General features: G+C 49.2%; 1 protein-coding gene and 2 long non-coding RNA genes across 4 annotated transcripts in view; 1 reads left to right on the forward strand and 2 right to left on the reverse strand.

Moving 5' to 3' along the window:
• Positions 1 to 5,471: 5,471 nt before the first annotated feature.
• Positions 5,472 to 7,307, reverse strand: LOC135183080 (uncharacterized). Its single transcript, XR_010305402.1, has 2 exons — positions 6,884 to 7,307; positions 5,472 to 5,640 (listed from the first exon to the last, which is right to left on the reverse strand). It is a non-coding gene; the product is annotated as an uncharacterized LOC135183080 (long non-coding RNA).
• Positions 7,308 to 7,327: 20 nt separating this feature from the next.
• Positions 7,328 to 14,867, forward strand: part of ANP32A (acidic nuclear phosphoprotein 32 family member A) — a 29,980-nt gene continuing 22,440 nt past the window's right edge. The window contains exon 1 of one of the 2 annotated variants that reach the window (XM_064157871.1): positions 7,328 to 7,515. In XM_064157871.1, the coding sequence (XP_064013941.1) occupies positions 7,462 to 7,515 (54 nt within the window). In that variant the 5' untranslated portion in view covers positions 7,328 to 7,461. The remainder of the gene's footprint in view (positions 7,516 to 14,867) is intronic. The other variant, XM_064157872.1, reaches the window with a different exon arrangement.
• Positions 7,562 to 9,610, reverse strand: LOC135183081 (uncharacterized). The gene is made up of 2 exons (XR_010305403.1): positions 8,735 to 9,610; positions 7,562 to 8,106 (listed from the first exon to the last, which is right to left on the reverse strand). It is a non-coding gene; the product is annotated as an uncharacterized LOC135183081 (long non-coding RNA).

Below are 14,867 nucleotides of genomic sequence, written 5' to 3' on the forward strand. Positions count from 1 at the left end.
GGTGCCTGCTGCTGCGGGTGACTTGTTGGGGAGCCTGAAGTCTTTACAGGTGAGTGGGAGTGAGTTGGGTCAACTGCCGACAGTGTTACCAGGCTCCTTCCTCTTTGGCCTGGCCACCAAAGAGATGTGGTGAGAGCAGCAAGAGCTGCTGGTACTGCTGCTCTGGATGGGGCAAGATATAACAGCAAGAGGTGCAACGTTGGCCCAGCTGTGGCTGTGCCCACTCTACCCGCACATGACAACCCAAGCGTGGGCCCAGCTACTGACAAATGCTCTCCTGGCAGCAAGGCCCAGCTTGCCCCAAGGCTGACAGAGCAATGGCCCAGCCCCTGCAAGCTGATGGTGACCCAGTCTGACTGCACACCCTAGGTGCTAAACCCCCAGGTGCTTGAGGAAGCCACAGCACTGGGCCCAGCATGGAACATTTAAGGTGTGGTGGTTGGGAGGACACTGTGCCAAGCCATGTACCCCCTGCAGGCCAGCCCTAATCTGTGGATGACAGTGAAGATGTCCTCAGTGGTGCACGATGTCACAAAGATGTCATCGTCTGCCTCCAGAATGGAGCTGGCGAAGCTGTTCTTAGTGCCAGCCTCTGCTGAGCGGTGTGTGGGAGGGGAGGGCAGCTGTAAGCCACCCAGAGGACCCCAGTCACAGAATTAGAATTGTTTTGGTTAGAAAAGCCCTCTAAGATCATCATTAAGTCCAACCATCGACCTGTCACCACCATGGCTACTAAACCACATCCCAAAGTGCCATGTCCACACATTTTTTGAACACCACCTCCTTGGGAATACTTTAGGATACCTTGTGAAATTTTGGTGATGTTTGAAACCAAGCAGACACTGTGGACTAGATGATCTCCAGAAAGTTCCTTCCAACTCCTAATAATTGTGTAAGACTCAACTCCTTCCATCCACCCTGCTCTGCAGCTGGGAAGTAGAATAAGGTTTTGGCCTTCTGGTGCTCCCATCTGGTGTTGGGTAGAAGGCTGGACTTGATGATTTTGGAGGTCTTTTCCAACCTGAATGGTTTTATGATCTCTGTCAGTCACAGCACAACCAGCAGAGCAGTGGACATAACAGACCTGCTTCATACTGGCAGACATCACCACAGCAGCTGCACTGGTCATTACTCTGCTAACTATGTCGCATGAATCACATTCCCCTTCAAGTCCCCTGCCCAAAAACTGTCTTCACTTTCATCTTCACTGCTTAAACGATCAGACTGGAAAGCTCCCAGGTCCACCACAACGAGCTTCATACAACATGGTCATCTTACAACCCTTACAGCCAGTCCTTCTTGTTTTGAGGGTTAGAAAGAACCACATTTCTTTCTCCTGAAGCACTTCTGCTAAATCAAAACCTGACCAGTCTGTTAAGTACCAAAATTACATTTTCTTTTTCCTTCCCTGAAAACAGCAGAATGAGCAAAATACTCCCAGAAGTCTTCTGGAAGTCCTAGCGGGGCAGCAACCTGCTGCACTTTGAGCTACACTCACAGTGCTGGTGTCCAAGCCTTGTACAATGTGACACTCTTCTTGGTGCTGTCAGTTACTGAGACAAACTGCTATAAAGCAGCCCAATCTTTCTATGGATCTCAACACAAACCTATAACCTATCTGAAACCCATCTCCAAAAGTCCTGTGTTTATAATAAAAGTCCTCCAAGTCTCTCATCTTCAGGAAAACCTACATCAGTCCTGGAAACCCTTTTCACAGAATCCTAGAATGGTGAGGGCTGGAAGGGACCTCAGGACCAGTCCAATCCCGCTACTAAAGTAGAGGCACCCATAGCAGTTTGCCCAGCATCACAATGGCATGGGGGGTTGGATGCTCTCCAGAAAAGGAGACTCCACAACCTCTCAGCGCAGCTTGCTCCAGGGCTCCAGCAGCCTCACACCAAAGAAGTTTCCCCTCCTGCTGACATGGAACCTCTTGGTTCCAGTTTGTGCCCATTGCACCTTAGCTGGTCACTGGACGCCACAGACAAATTTGGCATCCTCTTGCTGAGTGTTGAGCTGATCCCTTCTCAGGCTGCTCTTCTCCAGATTAAACAGCTCTAGGTCTCTCAGTCTTTCCTCCTCAGAGGTGCTCCAGTCCCCTCAGCATCTTTGTTGCCCTTGCTGGACTCTCTACAGTAGGTCCCCTGTCTCTCCTGAAAAAGGAGCCCAGGACTGGACACAATACACCAGGTGTGGCCTCACTAGTGGCAAAGCAGAGGGAGAAGAGAACCTCCCTTGACCTGCTGGTAACACTCTTTATGCACCCCAGAGACCACTGGTTTTCTTGGCCTTGCTGGCTCATAGTGAACTTTATTTCACTTCCATACCACTGCTGACTGCATTTCCCCCCACAGTTACTATAGAGCCTTTAAAGGTCCACTCCCACTCAAACCAGTCTGTGATGCTGTGTTGATCTGAGTGTGTTGCTGTACACCAAAACAAAAAAGGTGAAACCTCATTTCTTCCCTTGTTCTGCCCATTGTGAATTTCTAGGCTCCACTGGTGTGTCTTACATTGTGCAAATAAAGAGGAGAAAGCACATCTTACACTCAGGTCTGGGGACAAAGCACACCAAGCCAGCCAGTTTTGAGTCATACCACAAGCTTCACCTCATCTTCTCCTAATTTGCTCATTCCTTCTCATTCTATACATTGTTTTAAATAACCTCTCTTCATTTCTTCTCTGAGCTTCCCAGATGAGTATCAATCTCTGACTCAAAACTCTGCTAGAAAACAGAATATTGTGACAGAATTATGGAGTATTTAGAAGCAATTAATGCCCAAACCAGTGGGAATCATTCCTAAGCCAGAGCAATTACACAGTGGTCCCAGAAGCAGGTGCTGAAAAACCTCATTTTTAACTCACCCAAGTCCCTCAAAGGGCTGATTACACTCAAAACAAAACTAAAAAGAGCAAACACCATCAGACAAGAGCCCTTATGGGTTTAGACTCAATCACTTGGTTTACACCTTGCTAGCTACTACAGGGAGAGATTTAAACAAGCAAACAGCAGACAGAAGACACTGCACCCACACCCAAGCCTCTTAAAACAGCACTAAGCTCCCAGAGCTTATTCATCCATCCTTTGGAGCTCTTCTCTCTGGTTTGATTCTGCCTGTAGCACTCTTCTATTGATTTTTCGGGTCTCAAAGCATAAATTTGTGATGACAGAAAATGTGAATAGTTTCCCAATGCTGACTTTTGTCCCTTTTCCTCAGAATTTCTGGGTATCAGCAGTCAATACTAAATTCCCCTCAATGACCAGCTTAGTAGGGCCTGTTGTGACAGAACAAAAGTTGATGTCTTAAATTAAAAGAGGGAGATTCAGACTGGAGAGAAGAGAGAAGTGTTTGACATTGAGAGTGGTGAGATCCTGGTCCAGGTGGAAGCTACCCCACCGTGGACCCATTCCAGCAATCTGCTCTAGTTGCAGACATCCCTGATGACTGCAGGGGGTTAGACTAAATGAGCTTTAAAGTTCCCTTCCCACCCAAACCAATCTGGGATTCTACTATGTTCCAGCTATGTTAGAGGAGAAGTTAAGGGATTATTTAAGAACAGAATTTTCCCTTTCTGGATTCCATATTTACATGGCTCAGAAACAAATGGAGAAGCAAACATGAAGGAAAGCATTGTCTAGATATAGCAGGGACAAACAAGACACCAGCAGATCTACAAAGGGCTATTATAAGGCACAAAAAAACAATCAGCAACACATTGCAGCCAATGCTCAGCTACCCAGCAACACTCCAGAACTTAAGACGTGGTGCATGGGTCCATAAAATCACAGAACCATTTGGGTTCGAAGAGACCCCGAAAATCAGCTAGTTCCAAACCACCCCCTGCCACAGGCAGGGAGATGTTAGAATCAACCAGGTTGGGGGAGACCTCCAAGATCATCCAGTGCAACCTAGCACCCAGCCCTATCCAGTCAACTAGACCATGGCACTAAGTGCCTCATCCAGTCTTTTCTTGGACACCTCCAGGGACGGCAACTCCACCACCTCCCTGGGCAGCCCATTCCAATGCCAGTCCCTCTCTCTGGCAACAACATCCAGCCTAGACCTCCCCTGGCACAACTTGAGACTGTGTCCCCTTGTTCTGTTGATGGGTGCCTGGCAGGAGCAACCAACCCCCACCTGGCTACAGCCTCCCTTCAGGTAGTTATAGACAGCAACGAGATCACCCCTGGTCTTCTCTTTTCCAGGCTAAACAACCCCAGAACTTCAACTGAAACACATTGCTGAAGGGCCTGACCAATGCAGCTTTGATCACTTCCAGGCTTGAAGCCTTCACAAATTCTCTGGGTCACCTGCTCCTGTGCCTCGCTCTCTCCCAACACAGAGAAGAGTTTCTCTCTAACGTCTAACAGCCCTCGTGTTAACTTAAAGCTGCAGCAGTCATGTTAAGAGAGAAAAGAAACCACCCATAACAAAATATCAACTGTGGATGAAGCAACACAACTGGCCAAATTATAAAGTTTTTAAAGCTATAACAAAAAAAATGTTTGAGTGATAATTCTATAGAAACACATAAAATCCAAACTCAGGTTTAGCTTTATCTGAGGAGTTTCTATAGCAAATGTTTTTAACATTTTAGATTTGGGGACAGGATCTTAACATGCAAAGCTGTACTTACAGTTTCCTTCTCATGTAGTTAACCACAGATTACTTTAAGCAATGAAAATAACGTTTTGAACAGGACAAATATATGAACCATGTACAAACATCAAACATTACCTCTAGTGATTACACTGCTTACTCACAATATTCTTCATGGTTGAGCTTTAAAAAAAAAAAATCAGAATATGCAGATAATATTTCCATCTTCCACGGGGAGACCAACCAGGGAACACACAGAACAGCTTCTCAGCACCATCAGCAGGGCTCAGACACGAGGAGATTCCACGCACTGTGTCAGTAAGAAGTATTTCTAACCAGACAGCTGACAGCTTTATTCATAGAAAGGCATCACCAAAACTCCTCAGCTAAGACTCAGATCACTTCATCAAAACGTAACAGCTTCTTCTAGTATAAAGAGAGCAAAATCAGACCCTTAAAGGCATCATCACATCCATTTTTAAAGCAGGCAGTTATTTTTGTATCCTAAAAGTATCAGCCAGCCCAACAGCTAAGGTTTGGTTCGGGTGGTTTTTTTAGCTGCTGTTTGTTTACTCTGCAAAGATTTCTCTGCAATTTGTTTAGTGTTGTGATGAGATCCTTCAATATTCCACCTGAGAAACATTCTCTCTGATTTTTAGTTCTCCAAACAGATCTCAAACCCTCGCCATATAAGCAGTGAACACAGGAGTGGAGCAGAAGAGAAACCAATGGGTTTAGAAAATTTAGTTCTGGGTTTCAACTTTGAATACGTTTCCCCCAACAGTTTGAAAGGGGGAGATTTTACACAGCTTCATATAAATTACACACACACCTCAAACTTCCTTCTGAGACAACAAAAGGAAAAGCATCTTTGTAGCCTCAAAATCTTTTAATATTACATCTTGCTTAAACAATACTCAGAGTCACTTTGTTGCCATGATAAAAGTTCATTACAAAAGACTTGTGCCACGAAAATGAATTCCAGACCAAACCTTCCTTTGTGAAGCCGCTGCCCAGGGGACAACCTTTGTTTTCACACCTGTAGAAGAGAATTTAAAACAGAGCTAAAATAAAATTCACCCTGATCTCGAAGCCCTAAACACTTGGTGAAGTTTAGATTCTAAAACTACTGCAGTAGCTTCTAACCAATGCCATAGAACAACAAACTACTCGTCCATGCCACAATCAAAATCAAAATGCAACAGCTCTCACAGCTATATCATAACAAGGCCCTAAACGACACACAAATGCTAGCTTGCTGCAGAGTACTAAAAAGTTCTACTTTCCACCTTAAGCTGTATCCTGCTTGACCTTCCTGCCAGCTCACTCTCAACAGCATCTGTGCTTAGCTGTCAACTCATTCCTTACAGTTTATCCCCAGATGAGGCAGGTCAAAGAAGTGTCTCCATCCTGCACTGCAAAACATTTTGACAAGACAGACAGCTTTCCATCAGTTCTCCTCTTTTTGTTGATACTGGATGGCAAATGTTTCAAACAACGTTTTCACAGCTCTGTCTTTTCCAACCACCTGAAGTGATACAAAGTTTAACAAGTCCACTGAAAACTCCAGCAGCTCTGCATAAAAGAACAAGCAGAAGCTCACCAAACAAATAAAACACGTTTTATCTATCGTCTGCTAAAATGCTACTTTATGGTTGGAAAAAAAAAATGCAGTCACAAGTCCACGGAGACCAGTAAGCATGGGGTTTTCTTGCTGTCTCTACGCTCATGGGTCCAATACCTGATGCAGGCAGCAAGCCCTGCAGGACGCATCTGATACCTGGTTTCAGAAGTCAGCCTGGAAGAAGATACAGGAGGAGATACCTCCTGTTGGTACCACAGGCCCCACAGCCCACTGCTTCATCCAACAACTTGGTCTTAAGAACAGGCTCGAGTGGCACAGATCAGCTACAAGCATCTCCAAGGAAGCTTTCCAGAGGAAATCACCCGACACGGGATTTGTGAGCACAACCATCGCCTGACACCTCCCTCCTCCTGCCCACGGCAGCCCCTTCACCTAGAGAAGGGGGAAGCCCCCCGCTGACCGCTCGCCCGGCACCAGCAGCACCGCCACCCTCCGCGCACGCCCGCCGCGGGGATCCTGCTGAAGGCCAGCAGGCGCGGGTACAACAGGGTGGCTTCGCTTCTCTGCCCTTTCCTTTCCCCTTCCCCTCAGGGCCGCCGCCGCTCAGGCGATCAGCGCAGCGCCGCGCCGCGCCCCGCCCCGGCCGCCAGGCCGCCCGCCGCCCGCCTTCCCCGCCCGCCGCCGCCCCGCTCCGCACCTTTCCCTCCCTTCCTGGCTGCTCGCCCCTTGCTCGGGCGGGCTCTCCGGTTTTTAGGGGCCGCTCCACCCGCCCGGCACCTCGACGCCCTCCCCTAAGATCCAGCAGGCGCAGAGGGAGGGGATGGGAGGTGGAAAGCGGAGCGGAGCTGGGCGGGAGAAGGCAGAGCGAAGCCGAAGCCCCATCCCCACCGCTGAGCCCGTCGCCGCGGCTCCTTCCCCATCAGCCACTAGCACGGAATGATCCTCCGCTCCCAGCCGGGCTGTCCCCCTGGCCGGCTTCGCCGCTCCCCCATTGGCTTCCACCTCCCCTTGCCCGCCCCATTGGCTCCGGCCTGGCGTTTCAGCGCTGCGGTTGGTGGAGAAGGACGTAAATCAGGCCGGAGCCCCCGGGAGCGCCCGCCTCCGCAGTTATCAGGTTAGTGTTCGCCGCGGTGCTGGGGCTCGGGATTCCGAGCGGAGCTGGTTGAGCCCTCAAAGTGCCTCACCGAGCGCGCTGGCTTTGGGGGGGTCTCCATCGGTGGTGTCACTGCGACCAGCGGAGCCGGCGACAGCGAGCGACTCCCGCCAGCCACGGACATGGAGATGAAGAAAAGGATCCACTTAGAGCTGCGGAACAGGACGCCCTCAGATGTAAGCAATGCCCAAAAAATATTAATAATTAATAATAATCATAATAAAAAATCCATCGTATCGTTATTTTATTTATATTTTCTTTTCGGAGGGGTGCATCTCAACCCTACCGGGCTCGGAGAAAGAGGGAAAGCGGTGGTGACGGTGGGGCCGGTGCTGCCCTTGAGGTGCCTACCTGTGTGTGGGGTTGTGTGGGGCTGTGCACCTCAGTTTGAGGGGAGCCCCGAAGGCGCAGGCGTTACTAGGGGGGAAACTGGAGGCTGGCTCCTGACTTTGCCGGTGTGCGATGCCTTGGAAAGGGGAGTGTGCGAGGCGGGGGGGGGAAGGGAGATCGCCGGGCATTAAATACAAATAAGTTGGTTGCTCCTCTCTTGGCGTGTTTAGTTGGCAAATATTTGTGCTGGGTGCTGGGCAGGGAGAGGCAGACAGGGACTGAGAGGGAGTTGGAGATGGTTTAGTTTAAAGTGCGTCTTCATTTCTTTGCAGTGATCAGGCAAGAGAGACTGGGGAGCCATATTTGTAACTTTGTAGTCCTCATGAACGCGCCCTTTCTCTCTCTCTCCCTCTCTCTCTCTCCTCTCCCTCCAGATGCTGAGAAGATAAAAAGAATTTTTAAAGCAATGCTTAGCGGTTTTTTTGGGGGGAGGTTGGGTATCGCCGCCGGTAGAGCGAGTGGTGAATTAGAGGGGAGGGGGGGGGGAATTAAAATAAATAAACGCACTCTCCACCCCCTCCATCCCCACACACGCACAAAAAGCCTGGATGTGTGCGTGTGCGTGTTTTTCTCCCCCCCCCCTCCCCATTCCCTTCTCCCCCTCCTTCCCCCGGGGCCGGACTTCAGGTTGTTGTTCCGCGTCTCGCAGAATAAACGAGAAAGAGAGAGAAAACTTTCTCAGGACAGGGAAAAAAAAGACAGGGAAAAAAAAAAAAAAAAAGACAAAATAATCCCAACCGAAAACACCCCAAAAGGAGGCAGTGGCGCCCGGGGCGGGTGCCTAAAGGCAGGCGGGTCACTGAGCCTGCTCCCGCGGGCTTCGAACTCCGAGAGCACCGGGGAAGCTAAGGGCAAGCGTCGGGGAAGCCCCTTCCCCTCATTGCCCCGGTGGGGCTTCTGCTGCTGCCACCGAGCCCTTGCATAATGGCCGGGGAGGGCGAGGTGTGCCCGTGCCCCGGCCCCGCCACCGCGGAACGGGAAGGGGAAGCAGTGGGGCGAACGTACCTCTCCGGGGGAGGGCGGAGGCAAGGCGGCGGGACGCGGCCCCGCGGCTTTTCGGTGGCGTGAGCGCGGTGTCCGAGGGACAAAAGGCGGGGGCAGGTTGATGGAACCTGCTCTTTAAAGTTTAAAAACTCCTGGGCGGTGAAGGAGGAGGAGGATGGCGGCGGGCTGATGGTGCTGGGGGGGAGGAGGGCTCCGGCCACCGCCGCCGCGGCGCACGGCGGCTGCCTGGCCCTGCGCGGCCCGCGGGGGGCTCATTGTTCAGGCGCGGGGGCACAGTAGGGCGATGGGGGCCGGTCACTGAGCACTCCCATCCCGTTCCACATCCCAACCCTGGCTCCACCAGGGCCGCTCCCGGCCGCGCTCTGGCAGCGCCACACCGCAAGTAGGACGCGGCGCCATGTTTTTTTTCTTCCCCTTCCTCCCCCTTCGCTTTTCGCTTCTCCTCCTCCTCTTCCTCAGCTGCAAGCGGAGGGAACAGCCCGGCCGCGGGACACCCCACCAAGGACCTTGAGCGCTGGGCTGTGAGGGGAATCCCGCCGCCCCTACCCGGTCTTCCCGCCCGCCCCGCCGCCACCGGTCCGGGGCGGGGGTAGCGGCGGTGTGTGGAAGTGCGACATGAGGCGTTGGCGTTGGGGGGGGGGGTCCTTCCCGCCGGCACTGCGGCGGGGGCCGGGCGGCGGTGGCGGTGCTGGTGGTGGCAGTGGCGGCGGTGGAGACGGAGGGGCGCCCGGGCGCCCTCTCCGACATGACTGCCAGCCGCCCGGGCTGCCATTTTGTCGCCGTCGCCAGCGAGCGCGGGGCGGGAGGAGGCTTGTGACGACCACAGCGAGATGAGCCAGGAGGGTAAAAAGGCAGCGTCCTCCGCTCCCCAACCCTTACTCTTTTAATTATTATGATTATTTAATCCCGCGGGTGCTGCTGTGGGGAGAGGGAGGGAGGCCTCCTTCCCGCCCAGCCGCGGGGACCGAGCCCGTACCTGCCCTACCCGCCCCGCCCCGATAACGCCCGCCCGGGCGGGAACGGGGCTGCAGGAGCCCCTACAGCCTCCCCAGGGTGGGGAGCCTTCCTCCTGGTAGGGCCTCGCAGAAAGGTCTGGTTCTGGTTTCGAGGGCTCGTTTTATTTTTCTACATTTTTCCATATTTTAATTAATTTTTTTTTTGCCCTTTCCCCCCAAATCTGGTTCAGTTTGTCCATCGCCCCTACTGCTGGAGGGCTTGCTCACCGTTTAAAACACAGATTTACCCCTTAAAGACTTGTTTCAGGGTGTTTGTTAGCTATAACCGTGACGTTTTCCCTCCTCCACGCTTGGATTTTGTTCGGGTTTTGCTGTGTACTGGTTTACCCCAAGGAAAGTTGAGCTCCTCAGCGTTCAGGTGCTTGTAAAATAAGGCTTCTTCAACCTGTCACTTCTTCTTTCTGCCTGCTGACCTTTAGCTCTGCCAGGGAGTGATGCCTATCAGCTCTCCCAAAGTAGGGGTGGTGATGATAAGCTCTGTTACAAAGCCAAATCTTTCAGGTTTCATACCAAGAAAGACAGAGATTCCATTTGGGAATGCTGCTCTGCTTTAGAGTTTGTTTTCTCCGGTGCAAAGCCAAATCTTTCAGGTTTCATACCAGGGAAGACAGAGATTCCATTTGGGAGCGCTGCTTGTGGAGCCATTGATTACAGATGTGTGCACGTGCTTTTGCATCCTGCAGGATTAAGGGTACAGTTTGGAGCCTCTGAAATACCTATTACAGTAAAATTGGGCTAAATCCAGCGAGTGCTTTAACTAAAACACTCATAGTTGGAATTTAGAGGTGATTCTAAAGCTGTTGCCGTTTATTTCATAGGTTTTACTGAGCCTTTGAGCAACAGGGGGATGGTTCTGCTACTTTGTTTTGGTTAGTCTCTGCCTTGATCGTGTTTGTCCATTTTCTGTGGGGCAAACACAACGTTCAAACTTCAGAATGTCACAGAGAGAAATCTTGGTGCAAATAATCCTAAATATACTTGGTTTGGAGCTTCTGTCCAATGCGTGCTGAAGCTTTCTAAGTATATCTATTTCATATTTCCTCCTAGCAGAGCTTCCAGGATCAAAATCCTTTGTAAATCAAAGTTGGATAGGTGAATGCTGATAAGGTGGTGTGGCTCTTTCTGAGCCTGTGTGAACACTTTGAACTGGATAACGCTGTTCTTGTGTAAGAATACTCTGTGCTGCTGTGCGGCTGAGCTGGGTGCTTCCAGCTGTTCAATCACACAACACTGTGGCAACTAATAAAATGTAACAGAAATGCCCTGTAGTGGAATCTGAATCTGTAGGAGCTATTTCTCCCCTCCCCCCCCCCCCCCCCCCCCCCCCCCCCCCCCTCCCTTCAGCCTTTTTTTGCATCGTTTTAATTCTCACATTTCATACTGATTCGGTGTTGATAAGAGGTCTGAGGGTTTGGTGCTTGAATTTTGGGTTTTTTTTTTGTGTTGCACAGAGAGTGTTGAGCTTCTTCATCTGCTTTCTACCTACGTTTTCATCTTTTCACCCCATAATTACATTTCTTGGTCACTTTCTGTAGTGCACTTGCTACAGCCTTTGTCACTTACCTTATCGACTTGTTTGTTTGCTTGCTTGCTGATTAACTGCCTGCTAGAAATGAGCCCAGGTATGATTATTTTAGGTGAGTTTCCTCCAGAACCATCAGCTGGTCATGATGTAACTGCTGACTGATGTAACCGGTGCATGTTTCCGGCTGTTCTTGTTCATTCCCGTCGTAAACTCATGAGTAAAATGCAAAAGGCTGTGACACAGGTTAAGTGCTGAGGCTGTTAGCTGTGTGGCACAGAGGTAGGCTTGTGAAATTGGGCGCAAACCTCCTCGTTTCTGATTTACAGCTACCACACCACTTTGTTTAGTCTGAGGATTTAGTGCTTTATCAGCTCAAAATCAGGGCAGTGAAAAAAATACAGACCGTAAAATTACTTCTTGTGCTACTTCTTATTCTGTTGCACTTTAAAACTTATTTGTCAGCCTGATTTGCTTTTGTTGTTCTGTGGATTTCAACACTGAAGGGAAACACAGTGCAAAAATCTACCCAAAGTGTTCTTACAAAGAGCGTAAATAAAAAGATTCTCCCCCAAGCTGGTTCCCTGTTGTGATACTTACAAGGACAGTAAATAGTTTAAAGTGACAGATACAATTTAAACCCCCCCTCACTTAAAATGTTTTGGTATTGTGTATGGGTCCAGCTATATCCTTTTTGGCTTTCCCCAGGCTCAACAAGCTCGGAATAAATGGGAAGGGTTGGAAGCAAAGTGGGATATGGTTGTGTCTGGGGAGCCATGAGATCAGCACGTACAAACTCCATGTGGCATTTGCAGATTATCCTGGATTTTTGCAGGCTTGTATCACTTAACCACTTCTGTGGCTGACAGCACACTGGGAGTGCACATAGATGTACCCAAAAACTTACGGAGTTTGTGTAACAGCTGCTTTTCAAGGCTCAAAATTCCCAGCTGCAAAGCTCTAAAGTCAGTGTCTTGTTGGATGATGGATGGATCCTTATCTCAGAAAGGCTGCAGCCCACAAACTTCAGGCTAGAGAATGGTGTGATGTGTGAGCTGTCCTCATGGAAATACAAGGTTTCAAAGCTGACTTTGGGAACATTTGACTGGTTCTCTGAACCAGGATCAATTTTTAAGCATATGAAAGGAGCTATGAATGTCAAGTTGAAAGCCACCACTATATGAATCCCAAACTGGTTGCCTAACTGTCCCATTGTTCTGTGATGCTACTAGAAAGTGGGAAATTTTTAATATTTTTTTTTTTTACTCTTGGCTCTTGAGAATTCCCTGTCAAACATGTACAGTCCCAATCACAGCATTTTCTGTACAATTCAGGTGTGTGTCCAAAACCTGGATTGATTAAAAAAACATTAAGAGAAATATCTGGGCTTTCCTTGATGTAAATATGTTGGTAGCCCCTCAAGAAAATCATCTGAGGAAACAAAGAGTTCTTGCCTGCCTGTGAAATGAATAAAGTTGTTGAAACAAGGGAGAAGGAAAAAAAAAGAGAGAAACCTCAGAAGGTTTGTACTAAGAAGCTTTTTAGGGTTAAGCCTGGTTATTATAATCCATCCTTGCAGCAGGATTGATATGTTATATGTCAATAAATAGAATTCTGCCCTAAATGTACACCAAAACTGGAGTGTTTCAAGGTACCTTTTGGGGGGGGATTTAAGACTTGTCAAATGGTTTCTCTTTTGCTGTATTTAAAAGACCATATTACCTACTTTAGTGATGGATTTGAAATGTAGTTTGAGTGGTGGCACAAGTTTCAGTGGCTGTTTAGATCTACCATCCTACTAGGTTGACCTTGACTGATTTTTCCCATTCATGGAATGGTTTAGTTGGAAGTGACCTCAAAGATCCTGTAGTTCCAATCCCCTGCCATAGACAGGGACACCTCCCACTAGAACAAGTCTGTGGATGATTTTCCCTGTCTTCCTGTAAAGATACAGAAGGTGATAAGCTGGAGAAGGTTGAAATGAAGAACTGGACCTATGGAAATGTGTGGGAGCTACACTTGGAATGTTTGTTTTATTGAATGAATTAAAAGGAAGGGGGAGTTACGGGAGTCTCCCATCCCAGGAGACATTCAAAACCAGACTTGATTTGGGCAGCTCGGCCTGGTTGGGATGCCCCTGCTCACTGCAGGAGGGTTGGATGAATCATGATGACCTTTGAGGGTCCCTTCCAACCCGATGCAGTCTGTGAAAGTGAGTAGTTTTGGTTGCACACCAGAATGCAGGTGCCTTTGGGTGGGAGCAGAAGTCACCCACGATGCTGGGCAGGGAGGTCCTTCCCTCGCCACCCGCCGATGCCGGTTTGCAGTTTGTGGAGGCATGATGGCTTTCAGCAGCTTTGACTGACAAACAGCTCAGCTCAGTGAACCAAACCCTCTGTGTCTGCAGCAGGGTCCGAGTCTCTAGTGGGAATAGGGAGCACTGATGTTTGTGTTGTGCTTTGGAGTGATGGACACTTCTCAGCTATTTCAGTGACACTGCTGGACTTGTTCTGCATATAATTTTTGCCCTGTCTCCTCTCTTGCTCAGCTTTCCTGCAGACAAAACAGCTACTAAATACATAGTCTGTGTTTTTTGACTAGGTTGCTAAAATCAGTCCTGAAGCCCTTGCATGTCTAAGCACGACCTTTGAAATCATTCCAAAGAGAAGAAAATAAACCTCAGTGCTTTGCCTTGGTGTAAAAGTTGTGCTGCTGGCTTTCAGAGCGTTCATTTGTCCATCCTCTTGGTCCTATCCAACACTTTTCCCTTCCAAGCCACCTGAGAAACAGCTAGGAAAACCTTATCTCTGCAAGGGTGATTTGTGCTCTGTAGCAGCTGACATCTTCAGAGGCTGCTTTCTGGATTAAATATGCAGCTCTTGAAATTAGCCCTCATTTAAATGCAGCGGTTTTGTCTTTCTGTGTGGCTCTACATCAGCCCTTTGTTTCTGAGGGCACTTTAGAGTTAACGTGCAGCTGAGCAAAGGAAGAGGTGCAGCAGAAGGCTTCATGCTTCTGTAACCCAGAAGTTTTCAAATGGAAAGTGTTGATGAAATCTTCCTGCTTCTGGGTTTTTTAGTGAATGAAAAGCATTTTAAATGGGGTATCAGGCACTTGGTTTCTGACTGACACATGGAGATGAAGTGGTCCATCAGTCACTCACCCCAGCCAGGATCAGAGCAAAGCACTCTACTGGTTGATGATACCATCTCTAGAAAAGAATCCCAGCATCATGATGGGGGCTGGAAGGGATCTCTGGAGATTGTTTAGTCCACCCTCTCTGCTAAAGCAGGGGCACCCACAGCAGCTTGCCCGGGATCACAATGGAAGCTCTCCAGACAAGGAGACCTCACAACCTGCTCCAGGATTCCAGCACTCTAACACCAAAGAATTTGCTCCTCATCTTCAAATGGAACCTGCTGGGTTCCAGATTGTGCCCATTGCTCCTTGTCCTGTTGTCTGGCACCTCTGGGAAGAGTCTGGCCCCATCCTGTTGCCCCCAACAGGCCTTTTAGCTCTTTCTGAACGTTGAGCAGATCCCCTCTGGGACTGCTTTTCTCCACCCTCACCAGCCCCAGGGCTCTCAGTCTTTGCT

Source organism: Pogoniulus pusillus, chromosome 17 (genome assembly GCF_015220805.1).
Source record: "Pogoniulus pusillus isolate bPogPus1 chromosome 17, bPogPus1.pri, whole genome shotgun sequence".
NCBI classification, from domain to species: Eukaryota; Metazoa; Chordata; class Aves; order Piciformes; family Lybiidae; genus Pogoniulus; species Pogoniulus pusillus.